This window comes from Neomonachus schauinslandi, chromosome 3 (assembly GCF_002201575.2).
Source record: "Neomonachus schauinslandi chromosome 3, ASM220157v2, whole genome shotgun sequence".
NCBI lineage: Eukaryota > Metazoa > Chordata > Mammalia > Carnivora > Phocidae > Neomonachus > Neomonachus schauinslandi.
The window spans coordinates 11,805,851-11,828,433 of record NC_058405.1 but is presented as its reverse complement, the minus strand read 5'-3'; the positions used below and the strand labels follow the sequence as shown (position 1 = coordinate 11,828,433).

The 22,583-nt window shown below is 51.2% G+C and overlaps 1 protein-coding gene across 1 annotated transcript in view; it reads right to left on the bottom strand.

Annotated features, from left to right (window-relative positions):
* Positions 1-5,443: 5,443 nt before the first annotated feature.
* LOC110585868 (C-X-C chemokine receptor type 1-like) overlaps positions 5,444-22,583 on the bottom strand; it is a 64,653-nt gene continuing 47,513 nt past the window's right edge. The window contains 5 exon segments of the mRNA XM_021696015.1: positions 5,444-5,675; positions 6,019-6,155; positions 6,157-6,386; positions 6,389-6,508; positions 12,863-12,955. Of these exon segments, the coding sequence (XP_021551690.1) occupies positions 5,444-5,675; positions 6,019-6,155; positions 6,157-6,386; positions 6,389-6,508; positions 12,863-12,955 (812 nt within the window).

Here is a 22,583-nt window from a genome sequence, read left to right as displayed (position 1 = left end):
CGACAAGTCCAGAGCCCGCCTTTGTCAGGCTGGCACATCCCCCCTGCCCTAATCACCCCAGGACCCTGTACCAGGCCCCTGGGAGCCAGCTACTCTTCCCCAGAGCCCAGCGAGATGATTCAAGCTAGCCTGGCCTAAGTGTGCTTACTCTACCTTGCCTTTCCTGTGGGAACCACAGGAAAGGCTCCTGCCACGTTTACCGTCGCTCCCTCTGACTCCTGACCCTCCCTGGTGCTTCTGTGTGTGGGGTGCCCCCTCCTCTTGGGAACTGGAAGGAACTAACTCACTTTTCAATGGCAGCGTCTCCTGATCTGGTAGCCCCACCCCTATGCCTGAATAATATAATAAAGCCCACACTGTACAACAGCTCCCTCGGCTCTCTCTGGGAATATCTGTACCCTCCCCCAGCTCTCTCTTCTTAGCTTCAGGCCTCATATGTCCCACTTTGTCCTGGACACCTCCATGCCTGCCCACCTTCGCCCACCCCCAAACTATATCTTATCCCATATTCCCTATCAGGAATGACCCCACCATCAATCCAGTCTTCCAACCCCAAACTGGGGAGCCCTCCCAGGCTCTTCTCCCCTAGTCTATAGTAGTCCCCATGTGACACTGAACATGTTCTCCTGTCATTGTTTGACCGCCCTAGTGTGTCAGCTGCTGGTCCACACAGTCCATGAGGTTTAAGGGCTGTGTCTCCATTATTCCCCTGCTGTGTCCCCAGAGCCTAGGATAATGCTTGATAAATATATGAATTAATGACGAGGAGTAGTGGCCCAGAGACAAAATTAAAAATTCCTGCAGAGACGGGGTGTCCCCAGCCTGCCCTTTCTACACAGGCTCTCTATCATCTCTCTGAGCCACCTCCCATGGTTGGGGTAACCATCACTTGTGGATTCAGCTGACGAGTGTTTATTGGGACTGAATTTCTGGCAAAGTTTCTAGCCCTTTACCCCTTCTGTGCAACCTACCAAAGGGAATAATATCAGGCATTAGCAAACACACAGAGGGTTCCTCGCTTTCCTAGGACAGACCACCTCCCACTGCCTATCCCATTGCAGGGCTACTGAACACATGTCAGGGATTCTTGGAATCAAAGAGTGTGGGCACAGGAACGTGGTGTAGACCTTTGGCATTAGAAAACAAGACTTTCAAGATTTTTTTAAAGGATTGATTGATTGATTGATTGGAGAGAGAGTGTGTGTAAGGAGCAGGGAGGGACAGAAGGAGAAGGAGAAAAACAACCCTGAGATCATGACCTGAGCCAAAATCAAGAGTCAGAGGCTTAATCGATGGATCCACCCAGGCGCCCCAAGACTTTCAAGATTTCAACAATGACAGAGGAGCCAGGACCTCCACGTCATGAGGGATTCATGTGACCTAGGTGTGATCTGACCCATGCACTGCAGGGCTGGGGTCTCTGAGGGTGACACGGCCCGGCCCTGAGCCCGGCTGCCTGCAAGCATCACACGCCAGAGGAACTTCTCAGTCTCTGGGCCTGTCCCTATGCAGTCACTTGGTGAAGTGAGAAAGAAAACTGTACTGAAAGCCGGACAGTGGTTGACTTGTGGTATGCGGCAATGCCAAAGAAATGTGATTCTCAGTGAAAATGTGCTTTCTGGAGCAAGCCATGAGCCCGTAGAAACATTTGGGTATCTACCAGCTTGATTTCTGAAACTCTTGGCTCTTCCCCCTTAAAATGTCAAGGGATTAATTCCTAGAAGTCGTCATGAAACTCTCCACCCAGTGGTAGAATCCCGTGCACACCTCTGCTGGTGGGGGACCTTTGTACACCCCCAGGAAATGGGACTCGGGGACATTATCACAGAGCCCCGGCCTATAGGGCTGCCCTGGGCCTCATAGCGTCCTCTGGACTGATCTCTCACGGGAAGGGTGAGGAGACCCTTCAAGGGGGTCACTCCGAGGCTTCCATTTTGACAGGGGGTTACTTGGATAGGGCCCAGAAAATAAACCATGACAGTTAAACTTTTTTTAACCAACTAGGGTTTAAAACAGACCGACCCCCGCCCCCTTACCCCTTCCTCCAAGCCTCACCTTCACAGTGGGGCTCTGAGCTGGGGAGAGTTTAGGGATAGGGTGGGACTCAGAAGAGTCTGGGGTGTCCAGAAATGGGTGGGTGTTATGCGTTGAATTTTGACCCATCCACAAGATAGGATGAAGTCCCAAACCCCAGTACCTGTGAATGTGACCATAATTAGAAGCAGGTTCTTTGCAGGTGTGATTAAATTAAGACGAGGTCATTAGGGTGGGCCTAATTCAAGATGGCTGGTGTCCTTATGAAAAGAAGAAGATGCCATGTGAAGACAGAGACATACCAGGAACGCCATGTGAACATGGAGGCAGAGATCGGGTGATGCTTTACGAGCCAAGGAACCCCAAAGATCGCCAGCAAACGCCCGGCAGCTGGGGTGAGGCTGGGACAGAGTCTCCTCATGGCCCCAGAAGGAACAGCCCTATCAACACCTTGACTTTGGATTTTTAACCTCTAGAAATGTGCAAGAATAAGTTTGTTTTAATCTACCCAGTTGACAGTCCTGTGTGACAATCGCTTTAGCAAACTAGCACCGTGGGTAAGAGAGACGCTGCCCACAGTCTCCAGGGGGTGGGGGTGGGGCAGTGGTTCTCACACTTGAGCAAGCAACAGGATTGCCCAGAGGGCTTGTTCAAACACAGAATGCTGGGCCCCTGCCGCAGAGCAGCTGGTGCGGCAGGGCTGGGTGGGCCCGAGAATATGCATGTCTTTCTTTCTTTCTTTCCTTCTTTCTTTCTTTAGATTTATTTATCTGAGAGAGAGTGTGTGTGCATGCGTACCTGTGTGAACTGGTGTGGGGGTGGAGAGGCAGAGGGAGAGGGAAAAGCAGACTCCCCACTGAGTGGGGAGCCTGACATGGGGCTCTATCCCAGGACCGAGATCATGACCGGAGTCGAAATCGAGTCACTCAACCGGCTGAGTCACCCAGGCACCCTGAGAACGTGCATTTCTAGCAAGTCTCCTAGTGCTGCTTGCCCAGAGACCACACTTGGAGAACCGCTGCCCTAGGGACTAGGACGTGGCCTGGGCATTGGAACCTTCTAGTCCCAGTAATAATGAGATGTATATCCCCTCACTGAGTTGTGCCAGCCCACTTAGAAAACTTCAGTGACCTCAGTCCGTTTTCATTTTAAATCATTTCTTTAGTTTTAAAGGACTTACACATGTGTTGTTTCGTGGACCGCCCCCCACCCCAACAGTAACCCCATGTGACAGGTATTACAGTCCCAATGGTTACAGAAAGGAAAATGAGGCTCAGGCGTGAGTGTGAGTCCTCAGCAGGAGACTCTTCCCTCCTGGCTCCCTGAGCTCAGGATTCCACATTTGGAGTCTGGCCTTGGAGCATCCCTGGCGAGTTCAGCCCTCAGAACTCAGATGTCCCTCTTTATAAATCACACCCATCAGACCACATCTGAAAAGCAAGCCAACCCCTGTCCATCTGTGGCTGGTGTTGCAAACCAAAGGTGCATCCCCGCTCGGCTCCCTCTCCCCGCCCATTGTGGTGGCTTCCGCCAGATCTCACAACCCTGGTCCTCTTTCCTGATCCCATTTCATTCCCAAATGCCCTCCGGATGTGACTTCTCCTTCCTGCTTCCATGTGCTCCAACAAACCAACCGAGCCGCTTTGGAGCTGAGAAGCCTGGTGCGCAGGGTGGACAGGTTACCAGAAACGCTAGAGAGAATGAGAAGGATTTGTAATGTCCTGAGTCGGACCGGTCTGGGCAGCCCTGCGCACCCGGCCCTTCTCCAGGACGGAGGCCTCCTGGTTACCAGGTTGTTCTGGTCGCACCTCCTCACCCTGCTGGCTGGCCGGGCCCCCTCCTGCCAGCGCCATGCCCTTTGATAAGTGCTGGTTCCTGCAAACAGGGTGGGAGTGTAAGCTCTGCACGCCAGCCAGGTGTGGACACAAACCGTGGGCATCTGGGATTTATGCAGCGTGGCTGATGCAGGGTGCAGCGGGGGACCACATCTTGAGTGCATCTTGAATGCACAGGGCCCCAAGAGCAGAGTTCCACATTCTTTGAGCCTTTGGTCCTCCTCCAACCCCCACCTCAGCAGGCCAGAAGCGCCTCCACTGAGCACTTGGCCACCATGTCCCCAGAGTGGCATCAATGCTCGCACCTGTCTGGCCACAGGGGCCCACAGCCACAGATAGTAACTCAAAAGCTGAGTGTCCTCCCTGCTCAGAGTCCAGTGGAGCCAGACGCCGGGGCGGAATGCAGGAAAAGCGTGCCCAGAACTTTGACCCGAGCCCCTGGGGGCTTGTCATGCGAGGCGGGGTATCCCGCTGCATGAGAGGAATACTCCTCACCCACTAACCCAGTGACACCGGACTGAGCACCACGTCTCATTACAGGCTGGGCCTGCGCTGCCCTGTGGGGGACAGCGACAAGGGGGCTTGGCCACAGATGGCTCAGGGACTTCCAGCCCCGGGGCCACGGGACACCCCCTCAAGAGAGTAGAGCCTGAAGCTCGAGCTGGAAGAATCAAGTGCCCAAAATGTCAGAAATCGCGAGGTACGCGACGCGGGTCATCAGGAGCAGAGGGTCACTGTGGGGTAGGGCCGGGGTGACCCCACAGAGGACCCCTGCAGCTCGGGGCCGGAAACCGAAGGAAGCAGGGGTAGGGGGGCTGACGTGCCACCGAGCAGGGAGGCGCGGGTCGCTTTTCACAAACCGACAAAATCAAAATGCTCCGTAAGTGGCTTTGAACTCGGGAAGGTGCAATGAAAGTTTTGTCTTGATCGAATGTTAAAAACGCTTGCGTGGATACGCTCTTTCTGACGGGCACTAAACAGATGAGACACTTGAACCTGCTTTTCTGACTTTCCTCCCTTCCCCGGCCACTGTCCCCATGCTTTCCCGCTGCGGGAGGTGGGCTCTGCTGAAGTGAGCCCCCTGCCCCGCATCGCTCCCACTCCGGGCCCCACCTCCAGGTCTGGAACTGAGGTGCATCCCCAGTGTTTCTGACCTTTGCAGGAAAACCTTGGCGTTTTTGTAAATGTTAACTTTAAGCTTCCATAAACTTTGTCTTGGGGGGGGTCCTATTGCCCTTTATAACATTTTGCCTGCCCAAACTTGAAACCTCGTTCTTTGGGTCTTTTCTGCATTTACTATGCAAATTCTCCTTTTCCAGCAAGAAACAGCACAAACCCCTTCAGAGGCCCAGGAGTTCCCGTATTATTTATTGTGAAACATTAGAGGTACTTCAGCATGAAGCTAAACAAGTTCAAGCTGCGGGGCCCCTCACCATCCAAGACTCTGCACCTAATTTTGTATTTGTTCTCTTCTATTTTTTTTCTTAAAGAACCCACCCCTCAAATGAATCTACGCTTGGGGCCTCCAATCCTGGACCCCTCCCTAGAGATACAGTCTTAAAGCCAACGACTCATCAGACCTCATTCTCTTCTAAGGGCGCTAAGGCTCCAGTCTGGCTGACACTTGGCGCTTCTGAGGAAGCCCTTCCCTGGGAGGAGGAGGAGGATGCGGACCCCCTGAGTTTTAAGATGCCGAGGAGCCATTTCCTGTACCGTGTCGATGCGAAGTAGTAAATGATGGGGTCACTGCCACAGTTTGCGTTCATGAGGGGCCTGGTGAGCTGCAGGGACAGTCTGAAAGCCCTCCGCGCCGGGCAGGACAGCGGGCGGGGCGTCCCCCTCAGCATGAACTGGATGACATCGAGGTGGTAGGGGCCGACGACCACGGCCACGGCCACCAGCAGCGCCAGGGTGAGCAGGCGGGCCTCTGCTGGCGTCCTTCCTGGCTCATCAGCCAGCGTCCCCGGGCTGTCCTGCACAGCTGCAAGGGGGTCTTCAGGTCACAAAATAGCGTGACCCCCACCAGCCCACAGAAGCTCAGAGCACAGGCCACCAGGACCACAAGGAGCAGCTGAGGATTCCCTCGACGCTGTCATACCCCACAGCCGCCACACGCTCGGTCGTGCGGGTGAAGATCAAGGGCGCCATCTGCAGCAAGGCCAAGGCCCAGGGAGCCACACAGACGAGCCGTGGCCCGCGGGCCTTGCGGAGCTGCAGGCCCTGGAGGGGGCGGACCACAGCCAGGTAGCGGTGCGCGCTCATGCACGTCAGGAGGTTGACCCCCGGCCCCGGGCATGTTCACGGAGAGGAGGAATGCCGTCAGCCTGCAGAGTCCGTCACCGAAAGACCCTCCAGAGTCCAGCACGTAATAGGTGATCCTTCCAGGCAGGGCCAGGGTGAACAGGAAATCGGACACCACCAGGTGGGCCAGGGACACACCTGTTGAGTTGACCGTCTTGCCCTTGTGACAGGCAAGGCATAGGGCGAGGCTGTTTCCCAGGGCACTGAAGACCAGAGGGCTGCACAGAACAGAGAGAGTGTCACGCTCACTGCCCGGGGCGGGGCTGAGCAAGGCAGGATGTGACATTGTGGAGGGGGCTGCCCGAGCAGCCCATGCTGGGAGCCTTGACGCCGAGGTCCTTGGGGAGACAAAAAAAAAACCAAAAACAGGGCGCCTGGGTGGCTCAGTTGGTTAAGCGACTGCCTTCGGCTCAGGTCATGATCCCGGAGTCCTGGGATCGAGTCCCGCATCGGGCTCCCTGCTCAGCGGGGAGTCTGTTTCTCCCTCTGCCCCTCCCCCCTCTCATGCTCTCTCTATCTCATTCTCTCTCTCAAATAAATAAATAAAATCTTGAAAAAAAACAAAACCAAAAACATAATATTGCCTCTGTACTAATAATAATGTGCTAAAGCAACATACATACCAGAAACGTCTCTCTCTCTCTTTTTAAAAAGATTTTATTTATTTATTTGACAGAGAGAGACACAGCGAGAGAGGGAACACAAGCAGGGGGAGTGGGAGAGGGAGAAGCAGGCTCCCCGCGGAGCAGGGAGCCTGATGCAGGGCTCAATCCCAGGACCCTGGGACCATGACCTGAGCCGAAGGCAGACGCTTAACGACTGAGCCTCCCAGACGCCCCAAACGTCTCTCTTTTTAAGCAAACTTTTTGTTGAAGTGTAACACGCTATTCCAGTTACTTTTGCCATGTAACAAATTACCCCTCCAAAATTAGCAGCTGAAAACACACTTTATTATGTTCACAGTCTGGTTTTGAACAGAACACAGTAGGAATGGCTTTTCTCTGCTCCTCGGTGTGGGGAGCCTCCGCTGGGAAGGGTCAGCAGCTGGGGGTTACTTGATGGCAGAGGCCAGGACCATCTGGGGGGGGGGACTTCATTCAGATGAGTGGCAGTTGGTGCTGGCTTTTGGCCGGAACCTCAGCTAGGGGTGTCAACAAAAGTACCCACACTTGGGATCCTCCTGAGTCTTCCTCACAGCCTAGCAGCCTGAACGTAACTTGGTTTCTCACCCAGCAGCTCCAGGCTTGAAAGGAAAGTGTTACCTACCAGACACTAGGTAGAAGCTCTGTTATTTTCTGCATTCTGACGCTTTCACATGGTGTGGACTTGCTGACCCTACTGGACTGCCTCTTCCTGGGTCAGCCGAGTCATTGAGCACACTTTTCAAATGCAAACCAATCAACTGAGGGTCCCACCCCAACCATCTCCTTTATGGGGCTCTCAGGCTCAGGGCCGCTATGCACCTGCCCACCTGCCCTAGTCACCCACAGAGCCAGGTGCCAGGCAAAACGGGGCAGCCCCTGTGTCCCAGAGCCGCCTGAAATGATTCAAACTAGCCCGTCCTAAGTCTGCCCTCCCCTGTCTCACGTGTTTTTTTTCCTATAGAAGCCACAGTAACAGTTCTTGCCCACCTTTCTGCCTCTCTCTTTCTCCCGACTGACTCTGCTACTTCCCCCCCCACACCCGTGGCCCCTGGTGATGTGGCCTGCCCCCTCCACTCTGGACCTATGAGGAACAAGCTATGTTTATCAATGGCAATCATCTCCTGATCTGTCAGCCTCACCGCACCTCAGTTTTTCTATCAATGCCCTGTACTTCAAAACACCTTTTCTGACCTGGCCTCATCCCTCCACCACCTCCCATCCATTACAAGTGAGTCACAAGCCCACCCAGAATCAAGAGAAGGGGACATAGCTCCAGCCTCTTGATAGGAGGACTATTAAAGAATTTGCACCATTTAAAAATCCTAATGCAGGGGCACCTGGGTGGCTCAGTCGTTGAGTGTCTGCCTTCGGCTCAGGTCATGATCCCGGGGTCCTGGGATCGAGCCCCGCATCGAGCTCCCTGCTCAGCTGGGAGTCTGCTTCTCCCTCTCCCACTCCCCCTGCTTGTGTTCCCTCTCTGGCTGTGACTCTCTCTGTGAAATAAATAAAATCTGCCAAAAAAAAAAAGGGGTGCCTGGGTGGCTCAGTCATTGAGCGTCTGCCTTTTTGCTCAGGTCATGATCCCGGGGTCCTGGGATCGAGCCCCGCATTGGGCTCCCTGCTCAGTGGGAAGCCTGCTTCTCCTGCTTGTGTTTCCTCTCTCGCTGTGTCTCTGTCAAATAAATAAATAAAATCTTTTTTAAAAAATTAAATTAAAAAAATAAAAATCCCAATGCATACATGCAAAAGTGTGCACAAATCACAAAATCGCTTGACCATTTTCACCAAGTAAATACATCCGTGGCATCAGCACCGAGATTGGGAAACACAGCTCACCAGCGCCCCAGAAGGTCGCCTATGTGCCCTCCCACCTCGATCTCCACTCCGGGGTAACCACTGTCTTAGCTTCTAGAATCACAACTCAGTTGTGTCTGCTTCTGAACTTTTCTTTTCTTTTTTGACAGACAGAGAGAGAGAGACAGACAGAGATAACACAAGCAGGGGAGAGGAGTAGACGGAGAAGCAGGCTCCCCGCTGAGCAGGGAGCCCGACGCGGGGCTCGATCCCAGGATCCTGGGATTATGCCCTGAGGCGAAGGCAGACGCTTAATGACTGAGCCACCCAGGCGCCCTCTGTTTCTTTCTTTTTTTTTTTTTTTAAAGATTTTATTTATTTATTTGACAGAGACAGGCACAGCGAGAGAGGGAACACAAGCAGGGGGAGTGGGAGAGGGAGAAGCAGGCTTCCCACGGAGCAGGGAGCCCGATGCGGGGCTCGATCCCAGGACCCTGCGATCGTGACCTGAACTCCATCCCAGGACCCTGGGATCATGACCTGAGCCGAAGGCAGACGCTCAACCAACGGAGCCACCCAGGCTGCCCCTGCTTCTGAACTTTAAACCAGTGAAATCACACACTGTGTATATGTGTATTCTTACACGTACAGCCTTTTGGGGTCAACGTTAGCTGGTGGGATTCACCCATATTGTTGGGTGTGGTTGTCACCTGTTTGGTCTCGTTGCTGTAAGATATTCCCTTGTATGAACGCACCACCATCTGTTTATCCATCCACTGTTTTCAGTTTGGGGACATCATATAAAATTCCCCTCTGCCTGTTCTTTCAGATGTCTTAGGGGAAACGCATACATACCTTTTGCTGAGTATGTAGTTAGGAGTAGAGCTGGTGAGTCACAGGTCCAGTGCATGGTTAATTTTAGCAGGGCTTGGCAAATAGTTTGCCCAAGTCGCTGCTCTTCATACTCTCAGAAGTGTATGGGAGTTCCCGCCGCCCCCATCCTCTCCAACACTTGGCCTTGGCAGTCTTTATCAGGCGAACCATTTTGGTGGGTATGGAGGAGTATCTTCTTGTGGTTTTAATCAGCATTTCCCTAATGACGACCTTCTCAATTGTTTACCGGCCATGTTTATATCTTCTTTACGAGGTGCCTATATGAATATTTTGTCCCCTTTTCTTTCGGATTGTCTGTCAAAAGTCTTAATGATTTCCTATTTCCAATTCATTTTCCCCAATCTGCTAACTTAGCCTTGCCTTTTTTGTGTGCACATCCATTCCTATCTGCAATTCGATTATCCTTTAACGTCTAAATTTCCACACTGTGACTGTAAGGAGAAGAGCTGGGGCAGGTCTACCCAGAGCTCCCGGCAGAGTGGATGTGGCCTGAGGGACAGTGCCCACGGAGCACACATAAGCACGAAGCTCGCAGAGGGCGTGTAGTTTGCCTGAGGACCACGGTAGCTCGTGCAACCAGGATCAGAGACCCAGGTGGAGAATACTGAGCATCTGTGATCAGATGCAGTCTTGAAGGGCACCAGCTCCGTGAGCCCCCAAATCTCACTTGAATCAGGACACAGCTGTCCCCTCCTTTATCACCTTGGGGCTGACTGGCAGGAGCCTGCTGTAGATTGTGCCTCATTTTAACCCAGGCAGGGAAAGCTCTGTCTAGTCCCTACACATGGATGGAGAAGGGGCCTCCATTCAAATGGAAAGTAAGAGAAGTCAGGCTGAAAGGTAGAGGGAGGAGCACAGAGAAGCCTTTTGAACCTCGGAAGGCTGGCTGGCTGGATGGCAAGATGGTAGATGATCAGACAGAGAGATGGATGATTTAGGCTCCCTAAAAAAATGAATTAAAACATATTTCTCCTTTTATCAAGAAATTCCCAAGTGCTATGCCAACTATTGGTTATATTGAGAAGATGCAAAAGAATCAAGCTTCTACTACTTGAACATTATGCTCTGGTTGAAAAGGTAAGGCATGCAGGTGAAAAACTGCTAAAAAAAGAAGCCATTACCAGCGTTCTTTAGACTTTTCTTTCTACTGTGTGGGTAAATCACTGGTACAATCATAAATGTCAAAACCCACGCAATTCCCCTTCTGCTATTTCGTTCTGTGTTTTCTTTCTTTTTACAAATTGGACTGAGGGAAGGGAGCTGTTTTTCCAGCACCCCAAGCTTTGGTGCATAAAAAGAGGTGTGCCTCTTGGGTTGCACTAAAGAAGCCACCTCTGCCAAGGTCTGGGTTTGAGGACAGAGCCTCACCCGTTCACACCTCTAGTCCCTGGGCTGCTTCCAGGGAAGAGAGGGGAACATGCAGGTACAAGTCTGAGGAACGGGCAGGAAGGGTCTCTGCAGCACGTGGCCCAGCTCAAGAGTTAAGGATGGACCCTGTGGAGAAAGCAGCAGCTCCCTTCATGCCTCCCGCTCCTCCTGGGGCTCTGACCACAGTCCATCGGAAACCCTTGACTCAGATTCTCTGAGCCCAGAGATTTAACCCCGCCCGGAGACTTCAGAGAAACAGCCCTCAAGATGGCCTCCCGCCCGCCCTTGGAAAGGCGGCCCGCACATGCGCCTGCAGCTGCGCGCTGAGCCTGCGCATCTGCGCCTGCGCCCTGGGCAGGCAAACGCTGTGGCCCCAGGTATTGCTGCCCTTTGCAGGAAGCACCTCCGAGGAGGAAACGGAGCACAGCGCTCTCCAGGAGGCTTGCCGGCACCCACTCAACAGGGCCGGGTCTTCTTTCTTTTCTTTCTTCCATTCCTTCCCTGAACAATCCAGTCATCCCGCCAGGCTGAGCGAGGCGGGGGCTATGGGGTGGGGGCCGCCGTGTGCCCCGAGCACGTGGAAGAGTCTGAGCAGGGCAAGGGGCGCCATCTCAAGGGGCCAATTTAGCTCAGGAGGGTTCCAGCCACAGGTCAGCTCACCATCTAAAAGCACCTTTTCTAGCCGCAGAGCTGCTGTTGGATGCATCTGGAACATGCGTGTCCCTTTCCCAGTTGGTTTAGGACTTAGAGGGCACAGGGAAGGGACTGGGTCCTGCAGAGTCCCCCTCTAGCTGTCCCCGCGTCCCGATATTCCTGATATGCCTCTTCCCCAGGGCACATCAACACAGGCCTGGGGGCTCACTCCGCACCTGCTGGCTCCCTCAGCTGAGGGTACCCATTTCCCTCCCCTTTGAGGCCCTGTAAGTGCCACATCCTCCCAGAAACCTCCCAGCCTCTGCAGAATTCACAAGCCCCTCCTCCCTCGGTGCTTCCAGAACATTCGATGGTACCCTTCTTGCAGTGATTGACACTCCTCAGTTATACCTCTGCAACTCCAGGACTCGCAGGCCCCTGTGGGCCTCTGCTAGTCTTCTTATTTTGGTATTTGGCACAAAACAAGTGCTCTGGACACTGGGTCCTGCTGGAGCCCTGTGGTCTCCCTTCCCAGGGACACCCACAGAGAAGTCACATCCATGCCCCAGGGAGGGGAGGGCAGGTGCTGTCACTGCTGTGAAGCTAAGATCAGACCCAAAATAGCCATCGAAAGAGGGGCACACTGTCAGGCCCTAACCTCTTGGATCTGCCTGCCTGCCCTCCCTTCCTGTCCCCTTGCTTACTGATTTTGATGCAAACCTCAGCATGAACTCCTTGGCCCCGCAAGTGGGGCCAGGCTGGTGCAGACTCTGTGCTCTACAGTCTCTGGCCCACACCTGCCCAAAGGTGTGCTCCTTGGCCCCTTTCTGTGCCTGTCATCCCCACTCATGGGTCCTCCCCCACAGGCACAAAGCACGCACCCCATTTCCCCCACCTGCTCTTAGGAAATGACCTAACACTGGTCATTTGTACCTTAATATGAAGTTACTAATGCATTTCCTTCTCACAAGTGTATTTGCCTTTTGAGACTCACCAAGCAATGATTGTCAAGGGCAAGGTGTGCCCCTGTTAAAGGATTATCTGTTAGGGCAACCATGTAGAGAAGAGCTATCAAAGGGGCTTCCAAAGGGTTACCCCCAGGTGTGACCCGGTGGAGGCGCTCAATCCTATCAGTGACTTGACGGTGACGCTGGCCTTCATTCCTTCTGGCCTGAGCAGCCCTTCCGTTCAAACGAGAAATAACAGGGGTCTCATTGGTGACCTGGGGTCGGGAGGGATGCTGGACCGGTTGGCCACAGAGCAGGAAGAGACAGCAAGGAGCAGCTACAATCTGAGCCTTTCTCTCCAAGCCCAGCACCTTTCTGGTGCCCTGGGAACACTCACCTCTGATCAACTCACCTTGCTCGCCAAGGGCAGCGTACAGGGTGCCCGGCAGGGCCTTGTACGGGGGCCCACTGCCTTCCCAAGCAGCCCAGAGGTGCACTCTCCGCTCTGCGGAATTGAATCAGACCACCCCACTAGGCTCCACACTCTCCCTCCCCTCACCCAGCCCTGCTGAAAAAGAAGAAAGAAAGGAAAAAAAACAAAACCCAAGGCTATCAGCCAAGGTGATCGCCCTGCACAGGACGTGCAGGCTCAGCCACAAGGCTCCCCGCTGGGCCTGTCCCCCACAGCTACTGAGAAGGGGCGGGGAGAGTCACTCTGGGAAGCCAGTTTCCTTTCTGTTCCATTTCTGTGCCCCCCACAGGCTGGGATTTAAGCCGTATATGTGACTGTCAGGAAATTCACAAACAGCCACCGTTCTCCCTCCTGACTGGGAGCGATGAGCTGGGGAAAGCAAGAAATGCCATCTGGGGACCCCAACACTCTCAACCTCCACAGAGGGGAGCCGTGGCCTTGTTGGGATTTCCTGGGTCTTGTGATCCGGGCCAGATGCTGTAAGGGAGCCTGAGAGCCCAAAGTGCAGCCCCGAGGCAGTGCTCCCGAGGGCAGGACCGGCCAGGATGATCTCCAGCCGGGCAAGCCACACGCCCCTTGCACCCCCTTTTCTTCCTCCCATTTCCAGAGAACAGTCTTCCTCTCCACACGGCTGTCTAATAAAGGAGGCCTCAAACCTATGGTGTGATTGCGACCATGCCTCACTCCTAAGGTGTCGCCGTGGGGATGGCAGCGCGCGCATCGTGCTGAACGTCCTGGGAAGCCTGCCTGGGTCAGCAGCCGGCTCTCCAGCCCAGCCTGACACGTTCGCTCCCAGTCCCCTGAGGCTCCCACATGGCGTCCCACATGCCTCGGTTTCCCCCAGCCTGTGGGCAGAGGAGGTTGCTGCTGGGGCTGGAGGTAGGGAGGTGGCCAAGCGATAGTGTCACGCAGATGTGAAGGATGCAAAGAGTGGGTGTCGCTATTCCTGGGGCTGGTGCTCCCCAACCTGACCTCCCACTGACAAAGGCCATGAGACCCAATTTTCCCCATGTGTGGACTGGGCCCCAAAACACGTCCCCAAATCTCCTGATCTGTCAGAGAGAACTTACGTAAAGAAGCCCTATCTTACCAGAAACTTTTACCAGAAACTTCCTCCTACCACCCCAGAAGGAAGAGCTAATGCAATTTCCAGAGTGCCTGACTTACACACAGATCACGAACCCTAGGAGAACCTTCCAAAGACATTTAGGATTCTCCTGTTAGAAGGACCTAGAAAGCCCAAGAAGGGCAAGACAGTACAGTTGGGAGTTTGAGCCCCATGTTGGGTTATAGAGATTACTTTAAAAAAAAAAAAACTTAAAAAAAAAAAAAGAATCATAGGTAATATTTTGTCCAAAATCTATTTTTTCAGCACTTTGTTAACTACATTTTAATGAGTTGTTTTTTGTCATCTTATATATTTTATTTTATGCATTTAAAACCATTACTTGGAAAAGGGTCTTTAGGCTTCACCTGAGGGGTCCATGGCACAAGGAAAGGTGGAGAACCCTCGATCTAGAGTAACACTTTTGTCTTCCAAATGGGGAAACTGAAGCACCAGATTCCCACCCCCGCCAAAGCCTCCCAGCTTATGCATCAAGACTGGACCTTAGCTCTTTTTTTTTTTTTTTAAGATTTTATTTATTTATTTGACAGAGAGAGAGACAGCGAGAGAGGGAACACAAGCAGGGGGAGTGGGAGAGGGAGAAGCAGGCTTCCCGCAGAGCAGAGAGCCCGACGTGGGGCTCGATCCCAGGACCCCGGGATCGTGACCTGAGCCGAAGGCAGACGCTCAACGGCTGAGCCCCCCAGGTGCCCTGGACCTGAGCTCTTGGCTCCTGGCTCCTCTTCAGGTCTCCCCTTACAACACAGAGCCGTTTATTCCCTACACCCCACTTCTTCTCAGCACCAAACACAGGATGACTCAGGAAATATTGTTCCCCAGAGGCTGGGATCTGGACCTAAGTGTGGCTCCCTGACCTGCTGACTGTCCCGATTCCTTCTCCTGGTGGCTCGACGGGCCTCTTGCCTTGTAATCCATTTGTCACGTCCCACGTGGCCCTGAAGAGAGCACATGGCTTCTCTGTTCACTCGGGCCCAGGAAACCCACAGCAATAACAGTAACAATAATGGCATCCTTCTCTGAAGACCTACTCTCCGTCAGCCACCCTTAGCCATATATAATGCCTCGCTCTGTCCACGAAGAGGCAATATTATCCCCATTTCATAATTGAGGAAAGGAGGCTCAGAGAAATTAAGTGATTTGTCCAAGGCCACACGGCCAATGGCATCGAAGATCCAGGTGCTTCTGGCAGGTTCCATTACAAGGAGGTGCAGCTGGGGTTGGAGGTAGGGAGGTGGCCAAGCGATAGTGTCACGCAGATGTGAAGGATGCAAAGAGTGGGTGTCCCTATTCCTGGGGCCGGTGCAGCCTTGGATGGTGATGTCTGAACTTGGGGACCATCCTGGGCATGATTACCCTTAAAGCAGCTTCTCGTGGCACTGATTGCTGAAACGGTCTGTGCCTGCCCAAGCAAAGCCGAGATGGCACCCCTATCTCATCTCTGTGGTTTGCACAGCTGTGCTCCAGGAGCGTCTTCAGCCCCGGGCACAAGCAGAGAGGCACGGTGTGGGTTAGCTCCGGGTACCGCCGCTGTGGGAGGGGGGCAGTTGAGCTTCGTCCCAGGTCGGGGGTGGGGGTGTTCCCTGTAACACCAGTGCCTTTTTTCCTTTTTTTTTAAACGGTCAGGAGGAAAAGGATTGGTACAGAGGTATTTGTTTCCCCTTCTTTTTATCCATTTAATTATTGATCTCACTTCTGGACCTTTAAAAAACATATTCATTCACTTGTAGGGGTTCAGGACAGACCACCCTCCCCCCCCGAGAATGTGCCACTTTGACATGAGGATTATTTTGAACTGAAGGCACTTGAGATCCTGCCAGTCCAAGAGAAACTCTTAGCATCCCTTAACCACATGGAAGAATCTAAATTGGGGTTTTTTTTTTTCCAGAATAAGGGTTATTAGCAGAGATAAATTTTATCTGAGTCACCCATTGGTATGGCAGGGCAAACATCTAATTACCAAACATCTGCTCTTCTTTTCACTCTGTGACAAGCATTCCTTTCCTCTGAAATCCCAGACCCCGACCCCCTTCTACTTAGTTGAGAATAACATATAGACCTCATCTTTCCCATCTTTAGAATGTCCATGTCCGTGTGGATTTCTCAGACGTACACCTATTAAGTTTGATTTGTATCTGTTAATCTGTCTCGTGTCAATTTATTTCTTAGGCCAGCTAGAAGGACCTTTGAGGGGACGGGGATTCTTGCTCCCTGACAACTCATCCACAGGGAATGTCTACGTGATGCTGAACTTCGAGAACTAGCTAGGGACCGTTCCTTCTGGGAAAGCAGACAGATAAGCAGGCAGGCAAGACATCTGGGGAGAGACAGATGCCACAGGGAATGTGTTCTGGGCACTAAGGGAAAGAGGTTCTTCCCAGTCCTGGGGAGTCAGAGAGTCAGGGAGGTTCCCCAGATATAACCATGAGGATGAGAAACAATTTACCAAACATATCCCCCCACCAAAGCAGAGAGAAAGAGAGCGGTGACTAATGCACTTTGGGTCACTCCCACTCATATTTCACCGGGCCACACCTCACTTCTAGAGGGAAGGGAGGTGGAGTCCCGCTGTGTGCTGGGGAGAAACACCAGGAAACCAAAGACAACCACACCACTAACTGTGTCTGTCTTTCCAGCCACGACTCATGTGTCCATCTGTCTCCCGGCCACCTCCTGGGTACATTGGGATCACATTGCTCTGTTGAACACTTCAGGCCCACTGCCCCTCCTGGATTTGTCAATCTCCATGAGCCCCACCCACAAGGCCATCTTGCAGACCTCCCTCCCACGCCCTCCATGAGCCATCCACCCCAAGCCTCCTCCAGGACAGGCTCAAGGCAGTCCCTGTAGCCTAGCCTCACCATGCCTCTCCAGGAAACCAGCCACAGCCTCTTGTTTCCCAGTCTTGGCTCTTGATTCTGACACTCAATCCACTCTACGGTCTCCGTCCCACTGTCAGACTGAGTTGACTAACATGCACAGTGGTCCTACTTTTCTTATTTGTTTGTTTGTTTATTTGTTTGTTTTAAATATGCTCTATATCCAACATGAGGCTTGAACTCACAACACTGAGATCAAGAGTCACACGCCCTAGCAACTGAACCAGCCAGGCGTCCCCGCCCTACTTTGCTTTGAGCCAGCTTCGGCACCATATCCTCCAGGCCGTCTACTGTGACTGCCCTCACGCCCCCACCTAACATAGACACTCCTCTTGTGACGCCCCCTGGCAGCCCCCCCCATCCCTATGTTAGTGTACGAAGCAAATGTCTACCATCTGTCAGATTGTGAGCGGTTGAGGCAAGCGATGAGCTCTCCTGCATCTTGGTCCCCTCTAGGGTCTGACACAGGGCCAGGCATGGAAAAGTTGCTTGACAGGTGATTACGGTACACTGGAGCCTCAGTGAGGTACGGCTAATCCAATCTGTCTGCCACAGCTCCTACTGGCTTGTCTTCCCACCTCATCCAGAGCCTTCTTCCTACGAGGATTCCTTGAGCACCTACTCCGCACCCTGAGCCAGCCACAGTGTGTCCAAGACACATCGACACCCAGGGTGCGTTGGAGTGGAGTTGGTGACAGGTCGCTGAGAGCCGCGCGGTGCTGGACATGGGGAGGACAGCCAGGGATGAGCCACCCCTTCTGTCTTCCTTTGCCTCACAGGGTCACGTGACAGAGGATCTCGACATGGGCTCCTGTCCAATCCTCCCACATTCCAGATGTGGAAGAGAGACCCAGGGACAGGATGAGGGTCATCCGCAGTCCCACAGGGAGCTACCAGCGACACTGAAGCCTAGACCAGTCTGTGGCCTCCCAAACAGAGGCTCTTTAAGAAAAAGAAAGTGTGGGCACCTCCCGCTCCACACAACACACACCAAGAATGCAAGGAAACCCTCCGTTCCTTAGAAATCATTGTGCTTTCTCTTCCCTGTACTCTTTCTTCAAGAGGTCACAATTTCAGGGAGTTCTCTCTTTTTTCTCTTTCAGCCAATAATTGTGATTTAAGCACCTTTATGCTCAAGGTACTCATAGTTGAAGATTCGAGAGAAAAATCCACCTGCTTTTCAAGCGGTAGGGACAAGTCACGTGTGCCTGCACAGTAACCAAGACTGCAAGGGAAACGCCGGATGGGTGGAGCAGGCAAGGAAGACAGTTTGCAAAAACTTCACAGGAAAATGCCCCGAGGAGAAACTTAGCCAGAAAAGCTATTCCGGGGAGATCCCTGGGCTCCACTCAATTCCCAATCCCGATCCACCCCTGCCCGTGGCCAGACTGTGCTGTCTGGCTCCATTAGTGAGCTTATTAGCTGAAAAAGCACAGAAACAACTAACTGAGATTAAAAACTGTGATCACTGTGTTAGGCTTTCTCCCAGACCCACACTCTTCCAGGAAGAGTGTCTTTCCCCGGGACCTGCACGGTGCCCACGTCCGTCACCAAGAATACATGTACCTGCAGATGAACACATGCGTTCTTCTCTCTCTCGTTTTCCTATTGCAGAGCTTGAACCTGAAAGGAGTATCTCCTAAATCATTCACTGTTCTTTTACTAAGCTTTTCTATTGGAATATAACATACTGGGTCCCTGGGTGGCTCAGTTGGTTAAGCCATCTGCCTTGGGCGCAGATCATGATCCCAGGATCAGGTCATGATCCCAGGATTCTCAGCAGGGAGCCCGCTTTTCCCTCTGCCTGCCGCTTCCCTTGTTTGTGCAGACGTTCTCTCTGTGTCAAATAAATAAATAAAATCTTTTTTTAAAATGACATATATAACATACTTCCAGAAAGGGGCACAAATCAACGAGTTTTCCATACAGCAAACACACCCATGTGCTAGCACCTAGATTAAAAAACCTGAACATTCTATGCAGCCCAGAAGCTCCTTCCGGTCACTACTTCCCAAGGTTAGCACTGTGCCCTAGATTCATTTTGCCTGATTTTGAACTTTATGTAAATAGAATCACCTGGTATGTACTCTTTCAACTCCTTTTGCTCAACATTATTTTGGTGCGTTTCTTCCATATTGTTAATGGTTGTAGCTCATTCACACCCATTGCAGGACGTGTTCCTTCGTTTGGATGTACCAGGTGTTTATTTATTCATTTTCCTGTTGATGAACATCTGAGCTGTATCCGGGCTGAGCCTATTACAACGAGCGGTGCTATGAACATTCTTGGGCACATCTTTTGGGGAACATATGCACTCATTTCCAGTCGTAAATGCCCAGCGCAGGATTGCTAGGCCACAGGGTTTGTGTGTGTTTAGCTTCAGTCCATACCCCCCTTTTTTGATGTTAAAAGAGAAAAAGGGAGTGAGGGAGACAAAAATTTTAATTATCTGAATAAAATTTAAACTCAACATTGTGTCAAAGAAAAACTTTCGCTCTGTGATTGCACAATGAGATTTTTAAAATAGTATTCAGAGGAGAAGTTAGATATTGTGTAGTGCGGTATTTTTCAACCATTCAGCTGAAATCCACAAAAGGTTTAAAAAAATTTTTTTAATTGTGATGAAACACACATAACAAATTTACCATTTTACCTATTTGTAGTGGGTTTTGAAATCATTTTAGTGGCTCATGATCAGAACTTTTAGAAAATGAAAAGGAATAGAAAAGCACGTAGACAAGAAAACGCATTGTATAAGCATAAATAATATTTTGTGGAACTTTTGTTACCGTTGTGTGTGCTCTGGGTCAAAGCTATAAAACACAGGTTTCACTAAACTCTTAATTTACAGAGTGGAAAAATCAGAGATGGAGATGATGTTTCTAAACAGCTTGAAGGTGACTGTGGCATCTTGGCTTTCAATTCTGTGCGTTTTCTGGCTCTCATCTTGGCTCCTGAGATGGTTGTTGCTGATCTCAGCAGACGTACGGGTTACAAGTGGCCACATCTTCAGGGCCTCCTATTTTATTGGTGAGGAAGGACCCCCTATTCCCTGCCCCTGGAGTTGCTCCCCAGCAAGTGGCAGAAGGAGCCCAGACCCGACCACCAGCTCCCCCTGAACCTATTCAAACCCCAGGGCACCCATTTGACCTGTCTGCTGTAGGGTCAACCAGGAACACTACAAACCTAGAAATTTAAAAGAGTGGGGAAAGGACCTGTGGGTTGACATTTTTCAGAATTTTTTTCTTGTGTGTTTGTGTGTGTTAAGGGCACTTCTCAAGTGAGGAGATCTGGAGAGGAAGCGCTATAAATAGAAGGGGCCGTAGGGGGAGGTGGTAGGGGAGGAGGAAGTGTGCTCAGAACACCTGCTTGTCTCCACATCCAGGCCCCTGGTGGGGCTTTTGAGGGGGCCCTACCCCATACCCCACCCCTGCCTCCTCTTTAGCCCATCAAAACCAGAGCTGGCGTCAAGTGCTCTGGCCTGCTCTCCACGGCCCAGCTCCAGCCAGAACCCACCCCAAGTCCACCCAAGACAGCCCCAAAGAGGAAGGGGACCCATCCCGCCTTGGGCCTGAGTACCACCTTGGTTAGCCATGTGGGCTTCAAGGACCCCTCTAAGTTAGCACCCCTATTGCATGATGGGCCCTTCCTTCAAACACCTTACAGGTTTCGAGTCAGGTTTTGATTTGTGTTATGATTAGGTTAATATCTGTCTCCCCCAATAAACTGTGAACTCTGAAGACAGACCCAAGTTCCTTTTGCTCACTGTTGTAGGCCCACCTTCTAGCACAGTGTCTGCTAGAGACGGTGCCCAATACATTGTGTGGGGGAGGAGTAAATATAAGAGTTGGGCAGCCATCACCCAATCCAGTTCTAGAACATCCACCTCACCCCAAAAAGATCCCTTGTGTCCATTTGGGGTTACTCCTCGTGCCACCCACACCCAGCCAACCTCTAATCTTCTCTCTCTAGAAATAGATGTGCCTTTTCTGAATGTTTCCTATAGATAGAATCACGAATACTTTCTCCTGGAAATTTCATAAAGAAAATGCCGCCCAGAACCAATCACAACCACAAGTTTGATATGTGTACTTCTAGACATTTTTTAATGCATTTACCTCCATAGGTAAATACACCAATCTATAGTTTTTATTTAGTTCATAAACAAATGAGATTATGCCCGATGCTCGAGGAATTACGTGAAAATGTGCTTCTCCACAGATCACCAAGATGATTTCATGTCAGAACTCACATCTGTGCTCCCCTTTCTAAACCAGCTGCAAAAGGTGAGGTGACATTTGTCATTCAACCACCCCCCATCTGCAAACACACGTTGTTGGCATTGTTCACTCTGACAGATGTCATTTCTGTGAGCCTCCTTGTATCTATACCTTGGTGCACATGTCCCCTTTTTTGTTTATAAGGCAAATTCTTGACTGTGGAATAAATGGGAGCTCTGGACTCTCCATTCAGTTCTATTTATTTGTCTTGCCTATTCCCGAGCCTGGGGCATTATGGTGACAATGACGCTATCGTGGGTTTCATTCTTATGAATGGTTACCTTATGGATCCTGTGGCTCTCCTGAGTAGATTCCATTCCCCCTTACAATTTCTAATTGGTTATAGTTAGTGATTAAGAAAACCACTGGTTTTTATATTATGATAATATACACACAAAATTTACCATTTTAACCATTTTTAGGTGGATGGTTCTGTGGCATTCAGTACATTGCCATTTTTGTGCAACCATCAGCACCTTCCATCTCCAGAACTTCATCTTCCCAAGTAGACTCTGGACCCATCAAACAGTAACTCCCCATTCCGCCCCACCCCCAGCCCCTGGCGACCACCATTCTACTTTGGGTCTTCATGAGTGACCACTCTAGGAATCCCACAGAATATTTGTCCTTCTGTGACTGGCTTCTTTCACCTAGCATGATGTCTTCAAGTTTCATCCATGTTGTAGCACGGATCTGTACTTCACTTCTTTATATTATTCAGCATCCCATGGTACATATATGTCACCTTTTGTTCATCCATTCATCTGTTGATGGACACTTGGGTTGCTTCAACTTTCTGGCTATTGTGAGTAATGCTGCTGGGACCATGATGAATATTCAGTGTACGAATATCTGTTCGAGTCCCTGTTTTCACTTCTTTAGATATATATCCAGAAATGGAGTTGCTGGATCATACAGCAATTCTGTGTAATTTTTTTGAGGACCTACCATGCTATTTTCCACCCTGGCTGCACCATTTTACATTCCCACCACCTATGCACCAAGGTTCCAATTTCTCCACATCCTCACCAACACTTTTTTTTTTCCTTAATAGCCATCCTAATGAATGTGAAAGCCACTGATTTGTATATACTGATCTTGTATTCTACCAACTACCCAATTCTATTAGCTTCTCATTCGTTGTCTTGGGTTCTCTAGGTAGTTCATCACATCACCTGAAATAGCAACAATATATTTTTTTCCACTTTAGACTCCGGCCCCATTTTCTTATTTTATTGTCAAGGACCCACAGAGCAAGCATGAAGAGAAGCAGTGATGGCAGGTATCCCTTCTTTCTAGTGTCGCACTATTACATGTCATCGTGATTTGTGCAAGTTTCTGGTGGATACCTTAGTTAGGGTTAGGAATGTGGCCTTTCA